Source organism: Apteryx rowi, unplaced genomic scaffold (assembly GCF_003343035.1).
Source record: "Apteryx rowi isolate R43461 unplaced genomic scaffold, aptRow1 scaffold_437, whole genome shotgun sequence".
Taxonomy (NCBI): domain Eukaryota; kingdom Metazoa; phylum Chordata; class Aves; order Apterygiformes; family Apterygidae; genus Apteryx; species Apteryx rowi.
In genome coordinates this window covers 698,127-725,997 of record NW_020450691.1, presented here as the reverse complement: position 1 = coordinate 725,997, position 27,871 = coordinate 698,127, and the positions used below count along the sequence as shown (strand labels likewise).

At 40.3% G+C, this 27,871-nt stretch overlaps 1 protein-coding gene across 1 annotated transcript; it reads left to right on the top strand.

The window, feature by feature from the left end:
* WRNIP1 (Werner helicase interacting protein 1) lies at positions 1-27,836 on the top strand. The gene is made up of 7 exons (XM_026076714.1): positions 1-509; positions 10,512-10,703; positions 11,776-12,020; positions 18,996-19,207; positions 25,732-25,887; positions 26,496-26,575; positions 27,069-27,836. Exons 1-7 carry the CDS (start codon positions 3-5, stop codon positions 27,342-27,344), a joined length of 1,668 nt encoding a protein of 555 aa, XP_025932499.1. The 5' UTR covers positions 1-2; the 3' UTR covers positions 27,345-27,836.
* The last annotated feature ends 35 nt before the right edge of the window (positions 27,837-27,871 follow it).

Here is a 27,871-nt window from a genome sequence, read left to right as displayed (position 1 = left end):
CGATGGAGGGCGCCGCGGGGGAGCCGCTGGTGCAGTGCCCCGTGTGCCTGCGGGAGCTGCCGGGCGCGCACATCAACGCGCACCTGGACCGCTGCTTACAGGCCGGGGAGGGCGAGGCGGCGCGGGGGTGGCCGCCCCCCTGCAAGAGGACGCGCCTCGCCGCCGGCCCGCAGGACAGCGAGCAGGCGGCGGGGGGGCCGGGGGAGGCCTGCCCGGCCGCTGCCCCCGTCTTCTCCCTCTTCCACAAGGGCGCCGGCGGGGGGCGCGGGGCGAGGCGGGAGGCCGCCGAGGAGCCGGAGGAAGGAGGCGAGCGGGCGGCGGCGGGCGGCGGCGGGAGCATCGGGCAGAAGCTGGAGGGGAAGCCGCTGGCCGACAAGCTGCGGCCGGACTCGCTGGGGGACTACGTGGGGCAGGAGCGGGTGCTGGGCGCGCAGACCCTGCTGCGGTCGCTGCTGGAGGCCCACGAGATCCCCTCGCTCATCCTCTGGGGGCCACCGGGCTGCGGCAAGGTGAGTGGCGCGCGCGGCCCGCCGCCGCCTTGCTGCGAGCCGCGGCCGGGGCTCGGCCGGGAGCAGGCCCAGGCTGCGAGCGAGCTTGTGCCTTCCTCGCTCCGTGCCGAAACACGTGTTCTGAGGTTCATGAGCTTTTTAGTTTTCGGGATTTGCTGTTTGGTTTTTTTTTTCTGTCTTTTTGGCTTCTCCCGTAATCCCTTTATGTTGATGGCTGTCCACTTCATTTATAAAAATGAGAACGTAACCTCTCTGGAGTAAAATATAAGTTACTAACAAACCCCCCCCCCCAGCCTGTACTTTGGTTACATAGCCCCCTTTTGATTTCTGGTAATAGGCCTGCTCTACTAAACCCCAAAGTCATTAATAAACACAAAAATCGAGAAGCTTAAAAATGTCTAGAAAACAGAGTGATATTGGGAGCTTACTAAAACATAACTTGAGGGTACTGGGTTTGCTGTAGCCCGCTAATTCTAGCTGCTGACACATGAGGCCTTGGTGTGAAAGGGAGGTAAGGTTGCACCCGGGTATATTTAAATACCCATCCACCTTAACACAGGAACAAACGCACAGCAAAACCACACTGAGCAGCCCTTCCAGTTATGGGTTCTCACGGCTGTTCTGTCTCAAAAACTCTTGTTCTGCTGCTTTTAAGATCCCAGAGGCAGAATCTGGTGAATCCTGAAAGGCACTGTAGTTACAGCGCAACTCTAGAGAGTTGAGCACCAGGTGAATGCCTCAAGAATGTTCAAAAGGGACAACTCAAAGATTTCAGCTGAATTTTGTCATTTTTCCCTGAAGTTCATTTTTTTGTTTTTGCTTTTTAAATGAAAAGCTAAGCAAACAAAATACATAATTATCTCTGTCAGTTTAACCCAAAGAGGTGCACAGCGCTAARTTTTGCTTATATGTAGGTGTATGCATGAGGTATGTGCATTAGGGTATATGTGGGAAATCTGGAATAGGGAAAATAATGGCTACTGTATTAATTCTAGCAGAGAAGTTGAGGGCAGAGAGGTACCTTTCTCTTAGCATATTTATTTCAAGAGGAAAAGGGACTGCATATGGATGGTTATTTGAATAATAATAACAGTTAACCACCATTAATAAGGAACATCTAGTGGAGTGATTGATAGATGAATGCTGTTAGCAACGATGTGACAAATTGTTTTGTCTGGATAACCTGCACCTGAAAAGAACCAGCTGGTAAATTTAGAAAATTTCTACTTTCTATAAAATAATAAGGTAATGTCAGAAAAATGGAGGAGATGATGCAAAGGTCTATTTCTGAAAATTCATCAATGAGTGGGTGGATTGGTGGATATAAGGTGGCCAGGGAGAGAGGAGAAACTAATTTCTGTAATAAATAACAACTTATTAAGTAGCTGAGCAGACCATTTATTTAATAAATAACATGTTTAGGGATTTCTTAATGTTATTCTGTCTTTGGTTAGTTATCATCTGTGTCAGCAGTGTCAGCTTTCTCTTGAAGGCCTTTAGTCTTCAAGAAGAAATGCTATTACAAAGTAATAACAAAGTGAAGGCTGCCTGCAGTCTAAAGTCTCTGGAAATGAGGACTGAATTTAGTGGGCTTTCAGTTGTGTTCTGATGAACCCTCCTTTTTTGAACAAGGCTATGGAAAAGCTTTTTTGTGAGCTTATGGCAGCTTACTATTATGTTTCAGGTCTTTTGGAAACTTCTGTGGTGCTAACAGGGTCTTTGAATGTTGGGTGATTGATTTCATGTCCATATAGATGCACCTTCCACTCTGCTTTGTCATGACCTGTCTTCCTCACCCTCACCCATACTTTAAGTGGAATTTTATTTAGTAAGCCTGCTTCTCACTGGATTTAAGATTGTTTGCTGATCGATCATCTGACTTTCCTAAACACTATGCATTTCACCCCCATCACACTTTCCATCAGGGAACAGTTCAAAACTCCATGGATTATGTTTTCTCTCCCCACATACTTTAGACTGTTGGATAGCTCATCTTCTTGCTAGGTTATTTCTTTTTAACAAATAATGTTCAGACTACGCTTTTTTAGCTAACTCTTGACATGTTCTAAGTATCAGAACCATCCATTCCTGGCTGAAACAGAAACTGCTGAAACAGAAACTCCTACTTCAAAAAGTTGAGCTTTTCCCTTTGTCCATGCGTATTAATATTTCTAGAGCAGTGCTAGAATATAGTTTCATCTCAAGCCTTCTTGCCTATAAAAGGTACTATGTGTCTCAGTTGAGTGGCTGAAAGTTCTCTCCTTTACTTGTGTATTTTTATTAAATTCCTGTCCTTTCAGATTTAAAATGCAAGGCAAAATAGTCCACCTGCAGATGGAAAAAGAAGTCTGTGGTTGCCTGCCAGACTTTTTCACTTATTATTTGGGATGTACTTGCATAACACATCTAAGAAAATATTTCATGGAGAACTAACATGAAACAGTTGGGGAATGGGTAGGAAGGAGATCTCTTTTTTTTATGTGAAGAACCACCTAAATTAACATTTGAAGCCAAAAAGATCTTGTGAAGGAGAAAAAAAAAATTCTCACTACTTCAGGAATTGGTTAGACTAAAGCAAACCCTTTTTCTGTTAAGCACAGTCTTTTTTAGAGGGAAAAATATTAACAGACAACTTCACGTTGTCTAGCTTCAAATATAACAAGGCCGCATGCTAAGCTCCACCTGTCAAAGAAAATAGCCCTAAATTGGAGGGTGGGTGCTGAAATAGGAATATGATTAGATATGCTGGTCTAAATTCAGAAATGCTGTGTAAGGTGGTCATGTAGACTCCTTAAACTTCTTTATGCTCTAACTACCTATGTCTGGAGGAATGTAGTTACTGCAACCCACTTATGTTTTCTTCGATTTCCACAGCCAAATAACACACTAACTGATATTTCTTTTTTAAGGGGTAGAGCTGGAGTAAGTGAAAAATAAATGGAGATTGAATAAGTCTTTTGGGCCTGGTTTAAAATGAATTTACGGATTTCTTTTCAATCTGGGCTTTTACCAGAAGTGGTAGTTCCACAGGCAGTTTTTCTGAACAGGAAGAAAATAATCTTTTCTACTAAGGTGCTATAAAGGCAATATTTTATATTGTAGGTCAAGAATACTTTTGGAGTATCTTTGCTATGAAAGTAACAAAGCCAGGTACCTGACTAGAAAAGTATATGTGTTGTACTATTCTGATCAAGCTGAATGCAGCGCCAGCTGCACTTGAATTGTCAGGGAAGCATAATCCAAACTAAAAAGACAAAATCAGGATACTTCTGTTGTGAGGGTTTTTTTAAAGTTTTCTTGTGTACTTAGCCTTCTTATTTTAAGAGAGAAAGTTTTTTGTACATTAACTGGTCATCCTAATTTTTTATGAAGGCAAAAAAAAGCTTCAGAGGATCTTGCTTTGGCTGTTTGTTTCTGCCTTTACTTATGGCACCACGAAGTGTTGAGCACAAGGACATGTATTCTGCTTTTAAGAAGCTGACCAGACACAGGGCATAAGATGAAACACTGCCTCGAAGAGATGCCATGGTTATCAATTTATGAACAGTTAGCTTGTTCATCCAGACTACGCAACTTTTAAAAGGCCTGTATGAATCCCACTGTAATCTGAGTAAGCCGTACTGTGATTTATGACCCCTTAATACAGGAATTTAGATTTTTGCTTGTCTGCCATGGGGCACCAATTTTAGCAAAGAGTTAGCAGCGGAACACAGGGTAACTTGAGCACAAAATAATTTTGCTGCCACAGATACGGTTTAAGCTTTATAAACTTGAACACTCTGTATTTAAGTATGGTAAACATTCTGTCTTGCATATGCCACTGAACAAGAAAAAAAGTAGGCAGAAAGTATCTGTAGCCCACTCCTTGTAAAAGGTGGGACAAAGAACATTTACCCATATTTTTCTTAGGTCTATGTATGCAATCTAGTACTAAGTTAAAGTAGGCAAAGTTGATACAAATGCAAAACATCAACCCACAAGTTGTCCTTGGAGTTTCCATTACCCTCCACTGAGTTTATATTTAATTTTAGGAGTCCATTATATCTCTTTTCTTTGTTTTTATTCAGAACTTTGCCACAAGACATTGAAACAAAGCTGGCAAGTGTATTCTGATTGCCTAAGTTATATGCATATTTTTCTCTTTATGTATATATCATCCCTTCTTTCCAGCCTTTTCTCTTTTGCTAATTCAAGTGATTGCCTACATGCCTATTTGATTACTTGGGTATATTTTATCTTCTCTTGTTCATACTCCTTGGGGCCTTATTTGAAGCCAGTTGAAATAATGAGTTGTCTCAGTTGATTCCCCTGAGGTTTTTAACTGAAAACGCATAGTATCTTTTACAGTAGTGTAGAGTGAAGTTTGAGAATAATTCTGAAAAATGGGGTCATCGTTGCAATCACCTCAGAGAAATCTTCAAATACATTGTGCTTGATTTTGCTTACGACATCCTCAGTCAGGAATAACTTAGAGGGTTCTCTGGGAAAGCAAAACTGGAGTTGTCCATTATATTTGTAAAGTGTTTGGAATATAAGGAAAATTTTGGATCCAGCAAAAATAGGCACAGCTCCATTTCAGTAAATATTATGCAATGACCTTGCCTCTGTTTATGCTTTGTCTGACTTGGATTCTGGAAGTACTATAAAACTCATGCTGTTGCTGTTGTTCACACTGAATGACACCTTACTCCTCCAGTAGTCTTGCAGTGGGCAATTTGGGGTGTGAGGAACCAAACGAGACAAGTAAGAATAGCATGTGCCCTTACATAAGTGCCAACTGTTGCCACTTTTGATTGCATTATCTTTATAGTCAGTGCCCCTGAGCCCTGTTCATCTGCTATCCTGCCAATTTCCTTTAGGTACAACCTGACTCCTTGCCTGTGTCTCCTGTGACACAGTGTGGTGCCATGGGGTCAGCTCAGCAATAGCTACTAGCACTTATGGGTTGGCTAGGACAGGCCGCAGCTTTTTTAACTACAACCCCGGGGAACTGCTCCCCTGGCTGGCATCCCAGGATGCTGGCACTCACAGTGTCTCAGTCACAGCTGTGAAATAAAGCATGGCCTTTCCTGGCTTCCCCTCAACCACAGTTTAGCCTGCCTCCTACTGACTGCACTCAAAAGGAGGGCTGAGGGTGAGAAGAGGCTGCTGATGACATGTAAGCAAAGATACGGAAATCCTGACCAGAACAAAGGACGAGGCAAAAATACATGGGAAATCATGGTCAGAGGTCAGCAGAAAAAAGCAGGATGCAATTTTGATGATATGATTAAACCCCCTACAAGTCTGTGGGTATGGCTAACCTGTTGAGCTTGTTTTCTGTGTTTTGCACCAGACTCTCAGACTTTCTGTCATCCCTGCTGCATATGTGTTAATTGATGCTGGGGTTTGCTCTGGAACAAACCAGGAAAGTCCCCTGTTGGGGAAGCCTGGATGCCAACTGGATTATTCCTGCTGGGGAATAATCAATGCTGCGGTCTATATCATAGTGCAGATATAATCTGTGCCAGATGTTCTCTGGTCATCCAGAGATGTCCTAGCAGGCCTTATACCCATCCAAACTCACTGGGATTAGCATGCATGTTGGAAGGACTTGTCAAGGTGTGAGGGAGACCTCTTGCACCACCGTGTGCTCCTATTAATGCATGGTATGAATGTGAGCTCTTCATGAAAAGTGCTGTGAGCCTGAAAGGAATGAACATGAGTTATTCTGCACACCTTGCAGGAGGTCTCCCGCAGGACTGCTGAAGACAGTATAGATGTAACCTGAGAGATTACGAAGATGACACAGTTATTTTCTTTGACTGACACCTACAACAGTTGTTTTGCTAAAATTAAGCAATTCAGGGATGAATATGAAAAGATTCTGTGAACAACCAACCAGAGGTGTATCCCTAAACAACGTCTACCTGATCTTCCACTAAAATGAAGTTAGAATGACCTTAGGTTTCACAGACAACTTCTCAGCTGGGGTTTCCTTTACTATGATGTGACCATGTATGCAATTCTCTGACCAACTATTTCATTTCTGCTTTCTGAAGAGAGCTAGGCAATACCACTCTTCCTGAAAAGTGTTTTGGTGGATTAATGTAGTGGGCATTGTTTAATAACCTACAAAAGGGCGGAAAAAGTGAAACCAACAGCTTTTTTCTAAGTGGTAGTGTTATGTCACTAAGAATTGGCATCAATAGAGCAGGCTTAATTTGTACTTGCTTTTAACTATTTTCTTGCCCTGGATGTGAGATTGCGTTGATTAGTGACAACACGGAGAATGGGGAAACAGAATACATTCAGAGAGAAGCTAAATCAAGAAAATTTGTAGATATACAGAAAATCCTTAACTCCTATAACAGGTATCCTACTAACTGAACCAGCAGATCTGGTTGACACATCTGTTCTGATAATGAGAGTTGTGCTCAGCTCTGGGTTACTTTTATTTCATCCATAACTGGTACCAAAGCTTGGAAGAACCAGTCACATACTTGCTGGGAGTAGCTTGTTTGGTTGTTTTTTGGTTGGTTGGTTGGTTTCTTAAATCTTGGTTTGCTGCAGCGTTTGGAAAAGAAAATTCTCATTTGAATTGACATGAAGAAAATTCCAGGACAGTGAAGGAGAGCTTCAGTATTTAAGTGCTTGTTGTATGTGTAATAGAGCTGTAAATAAGTGGCCATAGGCTCAAGCTGAAAGTATTATTCATTTCTGAGGAATGGTGAATGCATTCTTCATAGGTTTCTTGGTGGATGTGGCACTTCTGTAGCCTGGCTAAACAGATAGGTTTGATAGGGTACTGCAATTTTCCACATAAAACTTGAGATGACAGATGTGAGTTTGGACAGTTTGCTGGGATAATGGAAGAGAACTCAAAATGATTTCTGGAATGGGCATGGGCATTACACTTTGAGCTTTGTAAGGTGTAATTTTCACTGAATTTAGCAAAAGGATAGATTTCAGGATCACTTCTGTTCTCACTGAAATAAATGTCATTTAATTTATGGAGAAGAATACTTTCCCTGCTCTCTATTAGGAAAAAACTTGATCTAAAGAAGAAACACATGTATAGTAAAAGGAGCAGAATGTAGTCTTGTTTAGATTTCCTCTTGCTGCATATTATGCTTTTTCTGATATGGGCATATTGGTTCATATTAAATAACAACTTCAGTGTAACTAATTTTTAAGAGTTTTTTTCTACTATAAAGATCAAACTTAAATTCATTTTAGATGATGAAGGATATTCAGTGTGATTTCTTTTACCTTATTCCATATCGGATTTAAAAATTTATTCTTATCCCCCAAATACATTGTCATTTAATTTAGTGACAGAAACTGTAGAGCATACTTCTCCCAGTTTGTCTGTGCTAATGCTTTCCTTCTTAGACTACTATGCTTATGCTGTGTCTCCACTGAGATGCATGTTTTCTAGATTCATTGTAACTTGATAATTGTAAAGAGGGAGAAAAAGTATAACATGTTGTAGACTTTTGCTAGAGACATTATATGAAAAAGCAGAAATGAAAATTTGAGCTTGTGGGAAATAACAACCTTACAGAGGAACGGGGGAAGCTCGACCAGTATATGATGGGCAGTTTGCATGGCTGAAAGATTGATTGTGGAGGATAAAAGGAAGAAGCCAAGAACATGCCTGTGTGCCTTGAGCATTGGTTTTGAAATGCAATGTATGTTATTCTTATGATAACCTTTGTTGACCCAGAGGTTGACAGGGTGGGAGAGATGGCCACGTATATTGGCTGGGAACTGTGTAGCAGGTTTCCAGTAGATTCTTGTTCTAAAAGTAACTTTCAAACAGATTTCTCTGTAATTTTTTCCTAAATTAAGTAGACAAACCACAGCCTCCCATCTATGTGTTTAAAAATAATTCCTCTCTGATTTTTTTTAAACAACAAAGCTGCCTATCTGAAGATTGTATATCAGAGTTGACTGACAGAAAAATACAAGGATTCTAGCTCTTTTTGGCAGACAAAGATAATTTTCATGACTAATATTTTTATGTCTTGCAAAAATGTGACACTTCTGAATCTCAGTTTTCACTATAGGGTGTGCTTGTTGATTAAAAAAAAATTCAGCCTGAAGGCAGAAAAACAGCCCTGCAGTCTTCCTAATGCCCTGATTTAGCTGTGTTCTTAAACTTACGCTAAATATAACAAGTCTGTTCATCTGTGTAACCTGGGAAGTGAGGGCCAGGATGCAGTATGAGCTAAGTGGAGCTCCTAGAGGAAGAGCCACTTCTTTTTTTTTTTTTTTTTTTTCCTTCCCCCTTCGCTACTTTTAAAGCAAGGAAAGGTGCATTTTTCTTTTTTCACCTTCAGGCTTGGTATGTTGGGGGTTTCCACGCTTTCAGTAGTTTTAAGACATGGTGGGTACCTCCTCCAAAGGTACATTCTGTACCAAGTCACTTTTGTAGAAAAAGACCAACTTTGGTTTCATTTTGTTAGCTTAGTTTCAAAGATAAACGTGTCACTTTGTTTGTCCCCAGATTTTCCTGTTTTCTGTAGGTGTCGTTGTGAGCACTTTCCTGCGTGTCTTTCCAGTCTTGTCTTCTGCAGTGTTCCAAGGAGGGAAAGGGTCGGTATTTTGAGCTCCTGGGGGTGAGACGGGTCTGACGTGAGATGCAAGTCTCATGTCAGGACATGGAATGAGACCTCTTCTAAAGACAATCGGGAAGCTATTACAGAAACCGAAGAGAGAATAAATAGGAATATATCTTCCCTTTTGCCTCCCCTCTCCTGTCTYGGGCTGGTTGCCATCTCAGGGACAAGGAGATTCATCAAGAGACAGAGCAGGCTGTTAGGGAACTGGTCAAGGTCTTACCAACACCACTGGTAGGGGTCTGGTAGGTGGTTGTTTCCACTGTCTCCTTGCAAGAGGATCAGGGTTGGAGCATCTGCTGCATTAACCTCAATACTTGGAATATCTTTTGAAGTGATTTTGGAGCTTGTCAGCACCTGTCCTCCCTCTCAGCTGCTAAGGCATTTCTGTCTTCAGATTCCTTGGGCTCCTTCTTTAATGGAAGAAGTGAGGCTGAGGAAACAATCACCCATTTTTCCCTTGCAGTACTTTCAAATAGAGATATACTGTGCTTGGAACGTGCAGATACTCCTGCCTTCCTTCAGTCCCCTTGGTAAAGGTGCGAAAATTATGCCTGTAATGTGTATTCAGGTTTAGTGAATCTGTGTGCGAGATAGTGGAGCTTGCTCCTGTGCTTTAGTGGGTGCAGTGAAATTCCCTATAAATAAGTTGTGATATGAAAGAGTTGTGTACAAGGAAGGAAAAACAAGATAACTGCTCACTAAAACCAGCCAACAGTTTGTTCAGTCAGCTGCCTTCTACTTCTCTTGGCCAGGTTTTGATTACTGTTGACTATTTAGACAACAAATGTAAGGAKTTATTTTTTTTTTCAGCACTAAAATTCTCATGCTTTTGTAGAGCACTGCTTTTTGATTAATTCCATTTTTATGTGCTGTGGAAATACCAAAGGTTTGATGAACAGCATTTATGTAGCTTTTCATTTCTTAAATGTAATTGCACTATAAACTCCTCTGCAAGTATTTCGGAATAGTCCAGCTCTTTATCCTCTAAGATACTGTACAAAATAATTGCTCAGTGAATTGCTGTCTGCCTGCCTTCTGTGGCAACAACATATCTGGGAAAGAGTTTTCCTTCAGCAGTAAAGGAAGCAGCTGTCATTATTGCTTGCCTTTTCAATATTAAGACTGAGTAGGTCTGGTGCTTCAAGTGCAGTACTTAGAAATGCAGCACTGGGTTTGGCAGGTGCCCCTAGCAGAAAGTTTCTAAGTCTTCTGTGTGCTAGAATAGCATGAATGGCACGTGAATAGCATGAATGAATTCCCTAACACCCTATTCTCTAAACTGTCAACACTCAATTTATGTCCAGAATATAGCTTTGTTCTTTACGTATTTCCTTCACATCAGCACATTGTCTGTCCAAAATGATTCTTACAAAGCCAGCTCTTTCCACTGTTTCAGACTACCCTGGCACACATCATAGCCAACAGCAGCAAAAAGAACGGCACGAGGTTTGTGACCCTATCAGCCACAAGTGCCAAGACAAATGATGTTCGAGATGTCATCAGCCAAGCCCAGAATGAAAAAAGACTGTTCAAGAGAAAAACCATCCTCTTTATTGACGAGATCCATCGTTTCAATAAATCTCAGCAGGTGTTGTACTACGTCACTTTTTGGAAAAATCGTTTTTCAGCACTTCCTGTAAAATTCACCTCTTCTCTTTGACAAGATAGCTTGCCTTGGACTTCTGTTTTTAATTTAAATGTTTTTGGTAACTGAATTCAGGAGAAACTTAGAAATTAAATTCCATAACTAACTTTCAGGCATCAGTGTGTAATTACTGTGATTCAAGTATTTAAATAAAAGGCTGAGCTATACTTAAGAAGACTTACATGCAGGGCTTTATATGACATTTTGCTGAAATTTTGCTTCTCCAAAGTCGCCTTAGTAATGTTTCCCATAGATATCTTTATTTCACTCTCTGCCCTGGGGTTAGCATTCTTCATTTCCATTAATCAAAAGTCTGGAATGTAGAGGGACTTAGGGTTTTTGTTTGTTTTAATGTTACCCCCTTGTCTCTGCTGGCAAAGAGAAAAATAAGGCATGGCATGGTGCTTTGGGATAATATATTGCTGCAGCCATCACTTGGGTGGGTTTTTTTTTCTTTTCTCTTTTTCTTTCCTGGGTATTATTTTCTTTAGTCATAGCCTGGAAAGCTTCAATTCTGTACTACAGGTGACAGTTTTTATTAAATTCTATGGAACTGTATTCCAATCTTCCCATAGTTATCTGAGCCATCCTATAGAACTATATAGAGAATTGTAGCCCTAATGCTTGGTTCAAAGAGCAGTTAGAAAGTAGCTTCATTATTTGTAGATTTGATAAGGTGTTTTTCATGGTATGTGTTGCTTGCCAAACAATAAAACAGTCACATAAATAAGCTAAAAATTTTCAGTTTCTTAGCACTGTTTCTTTTTGACAGGTAGGTGCAAGCATGGGTTATTAAGGTGAACAGCTGTAATGTGCTGCGTGCATGAAATTAAAACATTTAGCTGAGCAGATTAGCTGCCTTGTCAGTGAGGTTATTTGCCATATCAACAGGAAACCCAAAGATGTACAAAACATGAAAAATGTATTATGAAAATGCCAGATAGCCTACTCACATAGGATGTTTCAGGTTGTCATCGATTGAAATCAGCTTTTTCTGCTTCCCTCCCATATTCAGGACACTTTCCTTCCTCACGTTGAATGTGGAACTGTGACGCTGATTGGAGCAACCACAGAAAACCCTTCCTTCCAAGTCAATTCTGCTCTTCTGAGCCGATGCCGGGTTATCGTTCTGGAGAAGCTCTCGGTTGAGGCGATGGAAGCGATTCTCATGCGAGCGGTCAGGTCCTTAGGGATCCAGGTTTTGGGCCAAGGTGAACAGCACAACAGCTCTGCGTCTGGCAGCAACAGCAAGAGCTCAGAGTGAGTACTTTATGGGCTGCAGTGTGTTAATGCACACAACCCGAGGAGTTGAGTGCCTGCCAGGGAGAGAATGAAGCTGGGGGTGGGAAGAGAAACCCTAGCCACTTCTGATAGTAAAGAAAAGAAGTAGCAGCATATGGTGGGGAGCAGGTGGCGGGGAGAGAGAGAATCCAAAGCCCTGGCTCTCCATCCAAAAAATAATCTTACCATCTGGATTAGTGGCAAGTTTTATACTTGGATCTGCAGCTCCTGACTCACCCCCAGGATATTTAAATCCATTCTGCTGCTGAGGATTTGCTGTGGAAGCCTGTAACTGGGTCCTTGTCATGTTCTAATGTGCATTACTTTTTCTTACTCATTGTAAAAAGCATCACATTACAATTATGTGGTAGATGGGGCATCCCCTATAAATTATTTTGGAAGCACCTGACAAAAGGTTACTATTTACTGTATCTTTTTTTTTTTTTAATAAGAGCAGAAGGATACTACTTTTCCTTAGCTGCAGAAGTAAGTGCTATGGTATGTTTTATGGTATGCTTGGGATGGTGGGAAGTGTTTTTTTGCGAGAAGTTAATAGTTCAGTTTAAGGTAGATTTTGTTTTTCTCCATTTCTTGTTGTCCAAACCAAATAGAGATTTTGAAAAAATTGAAGTCCTGATTTGTCCTTAAGGAATGTTATCTCAGTTATGAAATGGCTAGCTAGCTAATAAGGATAATGCATAGTACTGTGCTACTGTGATGCAAGTTGTAATTACAGTTCCTTCATGTTGGTGCTTATGCATACTACTAGTAATTTGGTTCATTGCCATGATGAGAATTAGGCTGGCACTGTTTATGAAATAAATAAAAGGTAGCCCTAGGCAGTGCACTTCAGCTTTATCACAGAATGTGAGTACTCAGAATTACGAGCCAGGATATGGAGGTCAGGGCAGGGAATGGAAGCTATTGCCTCCCTCTCCCCCCCTTTTTTTTTTTAGGGTATCATGCCTCATATTGCTTAACCACTTGTAGCTTTTACATATTGCAGTGATGTGAATTGTAGAAGAGAGGGCAGTACTGCATGTCAACATTAATGTAATGGCACAGCTGTGGTTGCAGCTACCCCTGCCTGGGGTTTTGAGACTTTCCTTTCTGTATGGGATTAAAGTACAAGGCATAGTTTCAGCTGCAGTTGTCTGGGTTTGGGTTTCTCTGTATCTGTAACTTTCCGTTAGCTATGGATGATTTAAACAGCACAGCGCGGTGCTTAATCAAACTGAGAGAAGTCTGGCAGGCAGACTGTCAGACTAGCACAGTTTCAGAAATCTGTCCATGAAGAGAGAGTGCCACACACCAGTGACTAACACAGGAGCCAAACATTTTAAAACAAAAACAGAATTAAGGATTTAAGACTGTTTACTGCAGTTGTTTGGCCTTTCTTGTGTTTCCTGCCACTATCTGGTTCTGGCCTGTAGTTGATACGTACTGTTGCTCTTGATGCTGGGTTTCCTTTTTTTAGCCATCCTGCCCCTTACCTGTGGTTTAATTTTTGGTCTCCTTGTTAATTGCTTGTTCTTGCTTGACTGTCCATACCGTTTCTGCTCATTTGTTTCTTCTCTGCCTACTGCTCTGCAGGAGCAGCTGTGTCTCTTTTCTCCCTCTTTATCATCCTGCCTCTGTCAAAAAAAGCTAGCATTAGCTGCAGGCAGGTGACAGTCCTAAGGAGTAAATAAAAGTATGTCAGCAATTACTGTTGGTAATTGGTCACCTTTGTTACAGAGGTGGAAATGGAGCTCTAACACAGTATGCTTGTGGGTGTGGGACATGACCATGTGGGAAGTGATGCAGAGAGCTAGCCAGAAGGCACAAGAGATGTGTATGTTGAATTAAGATTTCATTTCCTTAAGGAATGAGTCTCCCTTTTCAAACCACAGGAGTGCAGTATGAAGTTCTGCATGTACTGCTTGGCCTCAGACAGGCTTGGTATCACATTATGTCTGACATGATGTCTGACCTAGATGAGAATTTGAAGATGGGAATGATTCTTGGTGGTGTTTCCTCTTAACCTGAGGAATAAGCCTGCTGGGAGGGCAAATCTCCCTTAGTTTCTACAGGAATATTCTGTGCTGAGCAAGACCATAGCTATTGCTGAATGGCACACTGATTTTTGTCGTTTCTACTCTGCATGCTCATGCAGCGGTAATCAAAAGGAAAGTGGGCTCTACCAGAATCTGTTTCCTTATGTTTTCTTGGTGGCTCTTTCCTGTTCTGCTTCCACCATAGATGCAGGTTTCTAATAGTATTACATCATTTGGCTCCTCCTTATCCCACTATGGCTGCTGTAGAGCCTTTTCTTGCTATAAAGCTGTAATAGAGCTAGCAGGAGGTATTACCTATTTCGATATCTTCTTCTTTGTCATGTTATCACATTCATAAAGCTACTTTATCATTTTGTATTATAGTTACTGCATTTCTTTAGGCTAAGATAGGCTAAAAGTAAAATATGCTAAAAGAGGATGGAATACGAAAGAAACATACGTACACTCATGAAGAGGAGGAGGAATAAAGAGAAGTAAATAGTGAAGACATTTTATATTGCTCAAGTTTTGCTGGTGCTTTCTTCTGTTTAGACAAATGCTACCTCACTAACATCAGTTTGTTCCTGCCATGCACTTATATGCTACACTTGTACTGTGTCATTCATGGAGGAAACCAAATTCTTTTTTTTGTTCTTGGCTTTTGCTTTTTATCATGTAAATGCTGCCCTCAGAATAGTATCTCTAATTGAAGTCAGACAGTAGGCTGGATGTTTGATTAATGTATTTGGAGTTAGATAGGAAAGGAGGCATGCAGCTGAGTGAAATGAACGCTCCCCAGTTTCCTGTTAGAAGGACTATGCATCACGCAAGTCAACTTGTTACTGTCCGTGTTACAAGTACTACGGGATTTTGAATTCACTGGTTTGGAAATCACAGTGTTTAACACTGGCCTGTTGGTCTTGAGAGTTGGATGCCATTTTAGAAAATGCTTCCCTTCTTATTGCAACATCCATCCAATTTCTTTGCTGGTTATAGGGTTGCTGGGTTGAGAGGACATATTCAATAGCAGTGCTATAAAGCAGGGGACAACACATCTCATCCTGCAGTATTTCAAATGAAGACTTACATTTGCCTGTAAGCTGTTGCACTCTGTCAAGGAGTGAATATAGTGAGAAAAATTGCCCCGAGAATGTAAGAAATTACTGATTTATATGCGAAAGAAGCAATGGACTACTTTATCTTGTCTTCTGCCCAATTATTTTTAAACTTTTCATCATAAAGGTTCTGCTTGCTTGGACTTTGTTATATCTGTTGTGTGATACTGCTTACACTGTCTTGTTGTTGGATCAAACACGGTGGTGATGTACAGGTTTTATGGGTAGTTCATGCTATGAACATTGGTTCTTGGCACAAACTCTCTTGAGGATATAGAGGTAAGGGGGAATGGGGAAGAGGATTTATTATTCTGTACTGGTAGTTTTCCACTACTTAAGCTAGTATGTCATCTTTAGCTCAGTGCATGATAGATTCTGGGGCATCCCTATTGGCTTGTTTATATTTTTGTCTCTAAGTATCATCGGTTACAAGGTACCAACATTGAGTGTTGGCATCCAGTGTGTGTTGTGTGTTAAATTTGGAGAGTGGAAAAAATATGAGATTGCCCATCTGCGAGATGATCAGGAGCTTGTAAAGAGGTCAGAAAATGTGGGAGTTATTCTGTCTTGCAGTTCCACGGTGTGGAAGTTGGGATAAAGTGAAGGAGTGTAGGTGATCTGAGCTTCTGAGGATGGGATTGGGTTAAAAATGTAAAGTATAGTAAGTATCTTTTGGAAGCCAAGATATTAAAATAATTGTCATAGTGATTGAAATCAGGCTCTTGCCTAGTGAATTTAAATCATCAAAAATTTGACTTTAAGATTTTAATTCGTCAGAAAAATTAACTGAATTTGGTTATTCTGAGTGTAAAATGTTCTTATTTTGAAATACTGAGTGTTAAGGGAACTGAGATTCCAGAACAGAGATGCACTAGATTATTTCAAATCCTTGACTGTCTTCAATATATAGGGCAAGCAAGTGGCTCCTATGTGGCAATTTTCTCATTTATTCTTGTCCTGTATGTGATGCTAGATGTGGGCTAGATCAGCCTAATATAAAATACATTATTTGGAGTGGGATTTCCATTATCAATATGTTGTAACTTCTATTTCATCGTGGAAGATTTTCAGTACTTCCTTGTGAGCTTTTGTTTTAATTCATGTAATACAAGTTGCTTGTGTTGGGTCAATAGAGCACTTGCAGGGAATTTGAAGAGACAGAAATATAACTCAGCTTTCTTATGTTGATTTTTATGATGCAATTAAATGACAATAGGACTCTGCCTAACCTCGGCTAGGTTTGGGATAGACTGTTTTTAGCTTCTTACAAAAACAGTAAATTCTCTTGCTGCCCTTGAGTGCTCTCGGTGCTTCCCCTCCATCTTCAGGCACTGAGTGCAGATGTAGCCTTCCAGTATCAGCATGGGGAATTTTCAAGTGCTTGGGATTCTTGTTTGCAAATTGCAGGCAAAGAACTTAGTCCTTGTGGGACTCTCATGTGAAACCTTCTCTCTAATCTACTCTGCTGGTATATCCAAAGTGTTTGTTTGCTCAGTGTACAGCATGTCTGGTTTTGTTCCTTGTTGACTGAGGTATTAGCAGCAGGATGTCTGTGTAGTGCCTGCTGGATTTTTAAAAATAGCCCTTTCTTTCTTTGCAGGTAATAAGATGCTGGCTTGTTTCAATGCATGTAGCAAAACCTCGTGTCCATCTGTAGCACTGAGGGGGGTGAATGTTGCTCCTTGATTTTAAGGGAATTTGATGTATGAGATACTTGACTGAATAAAGGCACTGTGTTATTGTATTCTGCTGCTTCCYCATTCAAACACCAAGAAGGTGTTTGAAATGTCTTGGAGAAAGTGAGGTTATCTTGGAGTAACTGAGCGTGTGTGTGATCTTTTTTTTTTTTCAGTAGCTTTATTGAATACATGAGAAGTAGAGATGAAAATAAAAAATACAAAGTGGTGTGTGGGTGTGAGTGTGTGTAGATAGATAGATAAAGATATTTAGTTTTCCCACAGGATATGTGATTCCTGCTGCCTACTCTCTCCAACATGGTTTATGGCCTTAGAAGGCATTTGTCAACTTTCACTTGCAGCGATCTAGAATGAGATTGCAACTCTACAAGCTTTTCCTCTGTCCCAGATGGACATGAGAGGGCTCAAATACTGTCTGCCGAAGTTTTTACAGCACCTAATGTCTTTTTCTTTTGTGTGATGAATGCAAAGTCTGTTTGCAGGGAGGAAGATGTTCATAGAGGAGGCAAGTAGATTAGGTTTACTTCTTTGCAGAAGGCTCTTTCTGTTTAGGCTTGCACAGTGAGCATTTAGTATGACAGGAATAGAGAGAGAAAAGTTACCAGCAGCTAAAGTTGCCATTCTGACTAATTCTGACTAGTATGGAATAAGAGGGGAAGTTCAGGACTTCTCGTGTACCTATAGTTGCAAAGCTGCTTGCAGCTGTTGTACACTTAACAAAGACATTTTTCATAACCTCATAAAGAGGCAGGCCAAATGCTGAAGATTAGTGGATTTATGTGTCTGGGAACCTTGGCATTGCTTCTGTGTGTATCACTGGTAATAACAGCAGTAAATCTTTCCAGTGAATGAAGTGCAGCAATGTGGGTGAATTCCCAATTATTTGGTGCTCTGTAAGAAACTACCTCTCTCTCCAAGCTCTGTGCATTAATCCCCAGCTGATACATGCCACTGTTGATTTTAAGTCCTGTTACTGGAAATGGTGTAGTTAGGGCCATTATTTTTATCATGCTTTAGCTCCACTAGCTTCTGTTTTCAAAATAAATTAGTTGTATCCTCTGATGGGAAACACCTTACCCATTAGCTTGTCCATATAATTAAAGTTTGAGGGTCAAATCCTCAACAGTATGTGTATGAAGTGTGTAGAGCAGAATCGGTTTGCCTGTACACTGTGTCAGTGAAGACTGCAGCCCAGTGAATGAAAACCTGGAGAGAAAGATGRAGGACTTGAGTTATTTTCCCAGCTTTGCCGTAAACCTGCTATGAGATCTCAGCAAGTCCTTCACCTTTTGCTGCACCTCTCAATTCTTCCCGTCTTGTTTATTTATCGTGTGGGTTCACAGGAGTTTGGCCTTTATGTTACGAGTTTGTGTAGTATTGGCACACTTAAAGCAGTAGGTGGCAAGAATAGTGACTTCCATGCACTGGGATACCTTTTCTTTGTACTCCAGTATTTTTTTTTTGTATTCCAATGACTAAGTCTTAACAGCTGTTACCATTTCAAAAAAGGGTGTAGGATGGGTATATGCTTTACAATGTAAACAATACCTTTAATTGTTGCTTTTAAAAGGACATCTGAAGGCTCTCTCTGGTGGTAGCTGTTAGTTTAAGAACTGATGTTAATTACTTTGTACCTCACTGTATTTTTGCATGTATTTGGATAGCTTCCTACCTTTTCATTGTCCTTTCGCCAAGGAATTTTAAGTGCTAGCTATGAAGTGCTGGCAAAGTAAAACCTTTTAACGTTTGACTAACTGTGCCAGAATTGGGCTTTTGGCGGAACCCTAACCCTGCTTTCCATTGAACTTAATGATACTGGGCAATCTCAAGGAAAAACAAGGAAGTGCGGAAATAGAGGAGAGCTCTTGCTCCACCTTTTACATACGCCGTGGTATTTAACATGCATCAGGGCAGGAGGAGGAGGGGTCGAGTCACATAGTGTTCTCCAAGGCTCTGCAATACTAAAAAATGAGAGAATGAGTTAAGAACAAAACTTRAACCAAGCTGCCTCTCACCAAACTTTGTAAAGAAATGTAACTTCCAGATAATATGCCACAATGAAAGGAATGTGATGTGGGATAAATCTGTGGGATTATTCTATTGCAGATTCCCTGTGTACATAGAGGAGAAAGCTCTAAGTACCCTAGCCTATCTTTGTGATGGTGATGCAAGGACTGGATTGAATGGACTTCAGTTAGCAGTTCAGGCCAGATTAGCAGCAGGGATTACCAAAGGTTGTTCTTCAGATGGAGTTCTGATAACAGAAGAGCATGTAAAGGAAGGATTACAACGGTCTCATATACTCTATGACCGAGCAGGTGAGTACCTGACGGCACATACTGTGCCACAGAATAGGAACTGGGGAAATAATTTAATTCTGCGCAGGTATTTTTCTTTTCTTTTCCAGTTGCTGTTTAAATAATGGTCTTGAAAAATGATTTTTTAACTGGGAAGAAGGTATGTCATTGTACCAGTTTATGTATATGTGTAAAAGTCCGTGTGGAATTTCCTATTTGTGTGTCTAATCAAATATGAACTGTTGCTTTTCTTCCCCAGTGTCAAGCCTGCAAATTTGTCTTGAACTGAGAGTCAAGATGGTTTCCCTCAGTTTAACCTTTCTTCCCTGCACAGTGTTATCAGACTTAGGCTTGGTTTACCAAAGACTTACTTTGCATAAATTCTGGACCTCTGAGGAGGAAAACTTGTCAAAGAAGGACCAAATGAGCTACAAGAAGCCCTTCCTGCCCGTGTCACCCAGCAAAAGCCATGTAAACTCAAAATGGAAGATGAGATTTAGAAGCTTGGTTGGTAGTGGCAGTCAGTTGGCCGATTTGCAGTAGTCATGCAAAAATACTCTAATTTGCCAAATAGTTCCAATTAATCAGAATTGTATGAGTTTTTTAAATTTTGTTGGGCAAATCAAGGTGTGACTTTTGCATGCTCAGTTCCATGCTGCAGAGCGTGCTTCCTGTTTTCTGTGTGTGTGCTGAAGCTGATTTGTTTGTCTTTCTCAGATGTCTGAAATCCATATGGGGTTCTAAAGCAGCAGGCAGTAGGTCTCTTCAGAGAGTGAACATCTGCACATCTGCCGGGATTTCTCTCCTAAGAAATGCTGATACTTGAAGCCCTGCTGCAGGTGCTCAGGAAGAGTTAGGAAACGTTTGTACACCAAGGGACTGCTCCCCCCTCTTTCCCACTCACTTCAGAGCCCTAGGGAAACACTGGGTCATGGCGGTAAAAGGCAGGGTAAGGTCTAGAGCAGACAGGTAGACATGAGGACAGAGATAGAAGCAGACCCTACATAACCACTATCACGCCTTCTCCTTGCGTCTTTCCAGACCTGGTCCTTTGTTTGCCTGAACTGCTCTTCTGCAGCTTAAGGAATCTGCTTCCCCCATCGGAAGGATCCCTGGAGTAAAATGGGAATCCTGTGACTGACAGAAGAGTAGGAGAGAAAGTCTCTCTCTGCACTTATCAGGCATTAAAAACTGAAGTTTAGAGGATAATAAAATAGATGTCAGCTCCTTCTGAGGACTGTAGATGTTAAATATATATATATATATATATAGTGCTGCCAGATAAAAACACTTTCTGAGATGCAGCATTTTGAAGTACTTTATAATTTATATTTCTTCTCTCTTTTTCATACCAGTTGCTGTGATGAAGCAGTGGTTGTACTGAAATGTTGGCCTAAAAATTACTTTGCCTTCACAGTACAGCAGTGGTTCTCAAACTGTATTAGTTTGTAGCTCTGTTCTAAGGTTCCCACCCCCACTCCGTCCGCCTGGTAGCTTCCAGGCTGTTGGTTCCATGGCAGAACAAACAGGGTAGATACCAAAGAGTCTGACCCAAAACTTCCTTCCAAGCAGGCTTCCCGCTCACCACTTAGGAGGTGCAGGTTCATCTGCAGAAGGTTGCATGGTGAACTTATTTGTTCTTTAAGGTCATTAGAGTGTTAAGATCTGAGGGATTGCATGGTAAAGAAGAAGAGGTATTTTGGAGAGCAGGAGGTTTATTTTTGGAGGGTGGGAAATCTTCCATTGCACTGCTATTCCTTTGAAAGTCTTGGAAGCGCTCACATTCACAATAATATCTTATTTGAAAACCTGAGCAGTTTGTTTTATTTTTAGAGTTATTTTTTAAGGCAAAGAATTTTGTAGCTTGCTTAGTGCAGGTCACACACAGGATACCAACTCTTACTGAATTTGTGACTTGGCAATTTAGGCATTACAGAAGTTGGCCATTATAGCTTTTTAAGTGATAGGGTTAAAAATTAGGAATTGAATATTAGGGATTAGGAGTGTCCCCTTGAATGCGTATGCTAGTTTTTCAGCAAAACTTGAATCACTGTGCGTTTTAGTATCCAGTGATTATGCCAAGCAATGTTTGCAGGACTGATTCATTTTTATTTTTCGCTGTATTTGATATGCTTGATTAACTGTCACTACTCAAAACCTGTGATGAGAGATTTCTAGGGAATATTCGTAACATACATGTATGCTTCTTTTCAGCCTTCCTATTACAGAAAGAAAATGATGGCTCGTTGTTTGGAAAAGGTCAGCTAGGCACATACTGATATGGTGGCTGATAGGGGAAGCAGAGGATAAGTGGGGGGGAAGGAGGAGAAAAATTATATGGGGTTTGTGGCAGGAAAGAATCATGATTAGGGAGGAGGAAGGGGAAAACCTGACCAGTTTACTGGGCGTGACTTGCTTGTGCCTTGTAGGTTTTTGTCAGCTCCCTTGTGTGTTTGCTGTCGCCTTGTGGTGGCTGACATGCAGGACTCTCTTTTGTGGCCGTTGCTCCCAGGTCTCATCTGCCTGTTCCCTCAGTTAGAGGTGTCACAGAGTGCCTTTTCCTGAGGCTTGCACCCAGTCTAAGTAGCACTTGTTCTGCCCCTTCTCTGTGGCAGAAATCCTTCGAGCTTTGGATAGGGTTTTTTTGTCAAACTTTTCCAGAGGTGGGTGTTAGAGGGGAGAATTCTGTTTTTCTTGAATGTATGAATGCCAAAGAGCCTGTGGTAAATATTGTCACAGTAGTAGGTTGCCTGCCTACATTGCTTTACAAAATGTTTTTCTTCTGCAGAGTAGCCTGTGTCCTAGTTGACCGCTTCTGTCCACACTAGAGATAGCTAGTGGTGCTTCATGTATTAAGTGCTTCTGGATAGAGGCTGCTGTGTAAATAAAAATATTTTGTAGTGTGTTTTATCCAAGGCTTTTTGAATAAGAGTTCCTTGTGATGGAATCTACAATCCTCCAATAAAGTGGTTCAGCCTCACAAAATGAAGGGATATGATGCTGTCTAATCATGATAGCAGCACCATACTTTTGAATGTAGTGTGTTCACCTAGCAAGCACCATGGAAGTGGTGTTCAGTCAGAGCTGTGTAAATACAGAATTCTGACTTTACTTTGTTATTTATTTTTACTCATCTGAGGCAGAATTTGCCAAAGGTATGTAGTTGAGCATTCTTTTGTGAACTTTTACCAAGTAGTCTAGGAGGGAAATTATTTGTAATCCAGTCATCAGGCTGTTGTGCTGATCTGTGTGCACATGTATAAAGACAAGATCTTTGCACAGACAATTTGTGTGTTTTAACTGGTAGGACAGAGACACAGCTCTAATGAGACTTTACTGCCGGCAGCAGCCTGCAACCCTCAGTGTGAGTGAAAATAAGTTCTTTAGTTATGTTTTAGCTTTCAATTGCAGTTGTTTTTTGTTGTGATTTTCAGAGAAAATGATGCCGTGACTGAATTCAATTAATGTTAACAACAGAAGGACAAAGGATTGTCCAATCCTTTGGGCATCCAACAGACAGACAATGGATTTTTAAGATAGAGTTGTATTGTCTCCTTTTCTTCTTATGTATTGTGGCTTAGTGTTAATGGTGTTTTAGTAGCAAATAGCAAAGATAAATACCAGAATAATTGCAGGGTTTTGTCTCATTATTTATGTGGTAGTGTAGCTTCGGCTATGGTAAAGGCTGTGAATATATTAAGCTGAATAGAGAGTTATTACTTCTGTAAACTGGAAACATCTTCAGATGGTTGTTCCTTCCTCTTACACAAAGGAGGAAAGAAAACATGTCTCATTTCATAGTGTTTGTAGGTCAGCTTCATTGTTTTCTGCTGGGCCTGAAAGAGATACTTTTTTTACCCATGCTGTTGTTGCTCTAGTCTTTCTTCCAAGGCTTTCTTCTAGTCTTTATCGAAGAGCAGTTGATGTTTACCTTTGGCTAGGACAGGAAATAATGGGAGATAGGAACTATTTTTTGCTTTTGCCTACTGCTTAAGAAGTCCAGACATTAAATATGGTCAGTGAATGAGGCCTTTTCCTTGTCTATTACAAATAAGGCTTTAGATAAATCTACCATCTCCTTAGATAAATCAGCAGGGAAGCTCTTCGTTAAGAGATTTAGGGGCACAAAACTGAGTGTCAGCAAGATTTATGCGTCAGTGTCCATTAGACACTTTAGAAATCCTATCCACCACCAAGCCTCTTGTGAAGTGTCTTGTTTCTCTTAGGAAGGGTATTTGTGGGAGCCTATGTGGGAACCTCTTAGARCAAATGTATTTTGATTCCAGAAACTCTTCAAAGTCTTGATTTCAGGAGGCATCCAGGATGCAGAACAGCAGTGATAGATCAGTTTGCATRTGTCTGTCTCTAAACTAAATTCTTAAGGCCAAAATCTATACTTGTGTTAACCAGCCTGAGAGACAGAGTTAAGAAACAAAGGTCTAAAAAGAAGAGTTGTCTAAATCTTTTTTTAGCAGTTTCAGGCATCTGACTGAGAAAATATCAAAACTGAATATTTAAAAAAGAAACATAAAAGCCCTTTGTCTGATGCATGTAGCTGTATTCTTTTCCTTTAATTGAAACTGCATTTTAAGTACAGTTCCACAGTTTTTTTGAAGACCAAGTCTGGTGTGTAAGTACTGTTATTATATAGATGACTCAGTCACCCACACTAACTTTGTGAGAAGGGAGATAAAGGGAGAAATCTGTTCTCTTTCTAAGCCATGTACTCTGAAATACTCTAAAGATATGTATCTCTAGACCTAACCTATCTGCTGGCTTCCTTCTGCCTGTCCAGCTGGTTCCAAGTATGACATGTTCCAGTAGCCCCAAAAGTGTATAAAAGCACCTCAGCAAAAAGTGATGGACAAGTACAACCTGTCAAGGTATTTAAAGGCCATCTTCTTTACTTTTAAGAGACCAAGAGACGCCTCTTCCAAGAGGATGATGCGAGTTCAGCTGCTTGGGTTTATTGCTATGAACTCAAGCATTATGACAGAGCACAGACATGCTGTTTATGTTGGCGTGATAATTACTGCATACCGCAGAGCTCTTTGTGTGTGGAGTCAATTAAAAATAGCTGTCTGCAAGCCTGCGTATTCCAGAAGACCACACTCGGAATTCCCCGCAGGATCGTACTGCAATGTTAACCGTAACAGAGGAAGATGGGGCCAGTTTCTGACCTGAAGGGTGAAAGTCATATTGACTTTAAAAGGAGCAGTTGCAGCAGTTTTGGGGCTTTGGTTTTCAAACTCATGTGCATGGCTTTTTATTATGCAGAGCCTATGAATGACAATAGCGTGTTCTGATGTAGCCCTGGGGCTATAAATCCTTTTGGCTGTAGGAGGAAGAGAAATATAACAGATGGTTGTGTATGCAGCCAGTTGCCTTTATAATATACAGTTAGCTGTGCGCCAAGGAATGCCAAGCACTTTATAAAAATAAAAAAGGAGATTATGTGAAAAGTTTAAAAACAATATGCCAGCAAAGTACGCTTACAAGTTTGATTAAAAGAAACACAGCCACCAGCATGGAGAAAATTTGCAAGCAGGAAGGGTCTCATTCAGTGTTCTTAATTTTGCCCCTCTATTTTTAGCTAGACCTAAAAGATCTGTGGAGTGGCATTGTTTTTCCTTGGAGTCCGTATTTAATCTTATATTAAACTTCAGTGTTAGAAAAATTCCCTTGTAAATTATTCATTCCTCTGATCCCTGTATTTAGCAGTCTTGCATTTCAGGTGGTTGGGGTTTTTTTATTTTGTTTTGTTTGTGCTTTTGTTTAAGCTTCTTAAAGTTTTCAGTACCCTTCCAGCAGTGCTGGTGCCCAGAACAGAACCCACCATTTCATAGGAGATTGCAAGGGTTGTATGATGTGATTCTGTTTCCTCCAGAATGAATAATTTGCCATCATTGTAAATCCACAGCAAAGTTGTTTCTCTTTTTCCCCATACAACACAGCAAACTCATGTTTGATTTACTTCACACTTTATTTGCAGGTTTTAATTGATGCAAAATCTTTTTCTAAAATATCACTAGTATAGAATTGGATTTCTCTGGTTCTTCCGTTCTCTTTTCARTATTGCGTTTGTGTGTCCGAAAGCAATGGTCATCAGTGTGGTAGATCTGTTCACTAATTCCTTATGCAACAGTGCTTCCTGACTAGTTTTTATGTATTCATAACTTACTGTTTGTCAATTAAAAAATTTTGTATAAGGTTTCCTTCCTAATTGCTTAAAATGCCAGTATTTTTTTTTTTGAAGGATAGGTCATTAGGGTATCAGAAAACCACAAGTTCTTTGCCTTGTAACATTTAGAAAACACCCTCCTTTTCATCTGCGGTTGCTCTGTTATGCTTATGTATTTAGTGAAATGATCCACATGGTAACATATGAAGGTATTGAAGATATTCATGAACGCTGTGATCATGTTTGCTTGAAAAGAACTTGAAAAAGCTTGTTATGTTTGTTTACTATGATCTAGTGAAGTACATTCTGTTCCTTTAAATGTATTTACTGTGTATCTCTACCCCTCCCTCCCCTTCCTAAACAGGAGAAGAACATTACAATTGCATCTCTGCCCTGCATAAGTCTATGAGAGGTTCAGATGAAAACGCTTCCCTTTACTGGCTTGCTCGAATGCTTGAAGGTGGTGAGGATCCACTCTATGTGGCAAGGAGGCTGGTGAGGTTTGCAAGTGAAGATATTGGTAGGTATTTACAGTCATTTGTGCTGGAATATTATGGTGAATTAAGATCTGCCTCAGGTTTCTGCTTTTCAGAGGCTGGTGTTTAAAAACAAAAAATCTGCTCTGGGTACAAGAGAAACATAATACTGAAATGCACCACCTACCCTGCCTTGCAATTTTCAGACTTGATAGCTACCTAATTGTAAGGCATCTTGGTTGACTTATCTAAACTAATAGATGCACATTTTTAATGGGGATATGATGGCTGAAGAGTTGTTAGATCTGGGGAAGCTATGTCTATATAACAGTATTTCCCCTTCCAAAAAAGTGAATGAATATCATACCACCTGCTATTACTCAGGCTGCCACTGTGCGGCAACAGATTCAGTCTGTAAATCACACCTGACTTTCACTTTTCTTTTTTGGGGGGACAGAACGGAGAAGGTTGCAGATGGAGGGAGTACATCTTATGCACTGCAAAATATCATACCTGAAGTTCCACCATCTGAAAAAGCTACTTTAAAATGTGTATGGATAACCTTATCTCTTACAGGAAGGAAAAAACAAAAGTTAGATGGTGACTAAAGCAAACTGATTTTAATCTGCTTTCATCTAATCCCTTTGTGCAGGTCTGGCAGATCCTTTGGCTTTAACTCAAGCGGTTGCTGCTTATCAAGGTTGCCACTTTATTGGAATGCCAGAATGTGAGGTAAAGGCTTCATTCATTCACTGGTTTGAGAGCATTGTTAATTGCAAAATTTAGTTGTAATTATAAAAAGAAACAGAGATTGCAAAGAAGGCAAATTCAATTATTTATTCATTCAGTGCACCATTTCTCTGACTAGTAAGCAGAACATCATAGCTCTTGAAATAGATGTTGTAGTTTAAAATATAATTCACTGCATATTTGCTGTTAAATTTGATATTTTAACTAACTTCATTTTGTTCTGTCGGTCTTGTTTTCCTTCTGTTATAATTAAAATAATATATTCTGATGTTCTAAATTAGCCATTGTTCTTTGGGAGCCAAAATCACAAACTGTGTTGTTGTTAAATCATAATATTCATATTGTAGCAGCAGATGGAAGTCAGTTAAAAACATCAGCCCAGTCATGCTGTCCTATACAAACAACCTGGACAGCAGCACTCTTCCCAAAGAGCTTGAAAGAAGTCATTTAACATTTTTATTTTTCTTGTTTCCAGGTCATTCTCGCACAATGTGTAGTCTATTTTGCCAGAGCACCAAAGTCCATAGAGGTATACAAGGCATACAGCAATGTCAAAGAATGCCTGAGAATGCACGTGGGACCCCTCCCGCCTGTTCCACTGCACCTGAGAAATGCCCCAACAAGGCTCATGAAGAACTTGGGCTATGGTAAAGGCTATAAATATAACCCCATGTACAAGGAACCTGTAGAGCAGGACTATCTGCCAGAAGACCTGAAAGGAACAAACTTCTTCAAGGAACGAGAAACGTGATAGCCTTGCTCTGAATGTTTTTTGATTTTGACGCATATGTTTGTACTGGAACCTAGTATCGACCGTGTATCTCTGGGGTTGAAAGTATTAAACCACTGAGCCTTTGAGACACTGTCTTACCCTTCTGGTTGTACTACTGCTGTTGTGAAGTGTTTTGTAAATAATTATAGCTATGCAATATAGAAATGCAGAAGTAAGCTTTATCAGCATAGTAGTGTCACCTTCTGGTTCAAATTAACCAGAGAAAATATATACATGACTTGTATTTCTGGCTCTTTCTATGAGACAAGGAATATTGTCATGCTCCTTTTTAAAATCAGTATCTATTTCAGATTTTGAGAATGTTAATTTTCCAGAAAAAGAGTAAGTTGCCCCCCCCAGCTAAAATATGGTAAACAAAATGTAATTACAATGTAATACTTGTTTATATGATGTTCCAGAAACTAATTTTGTACAACAACATTTATTAAACCAATAAAGTTGTTGAAAGCAGTGTCTATGCATTTGTTTAAGTATTCTTATGACAG

Excerpts from the sequence above, each read along its gene's own strand:
- WRNIP1 (XM_026076714.1), top strand. The coding sequence starts at position 3 with ATGGAGGGCGCCGCGGGGGAGCCGCTGGTGCAGTGCCCCGTGTGCCTG. Across the intron at positions 12,021-18,995 it reads AGCAACAGCAAGAGCTCAGA|ATTCCCTGTGTACATAGAGG; the intron begins GTGAGTACTTTA and ends ATTCTATTGCAG. Across the intron at positions 26,576-27,068 it reads TTGGAATGCCAGAATGTGAG|GTCATTCTCGCACAATGTGT; the intron begins GTAAAGGCTTCA and ends TCTTGTTTCCAG.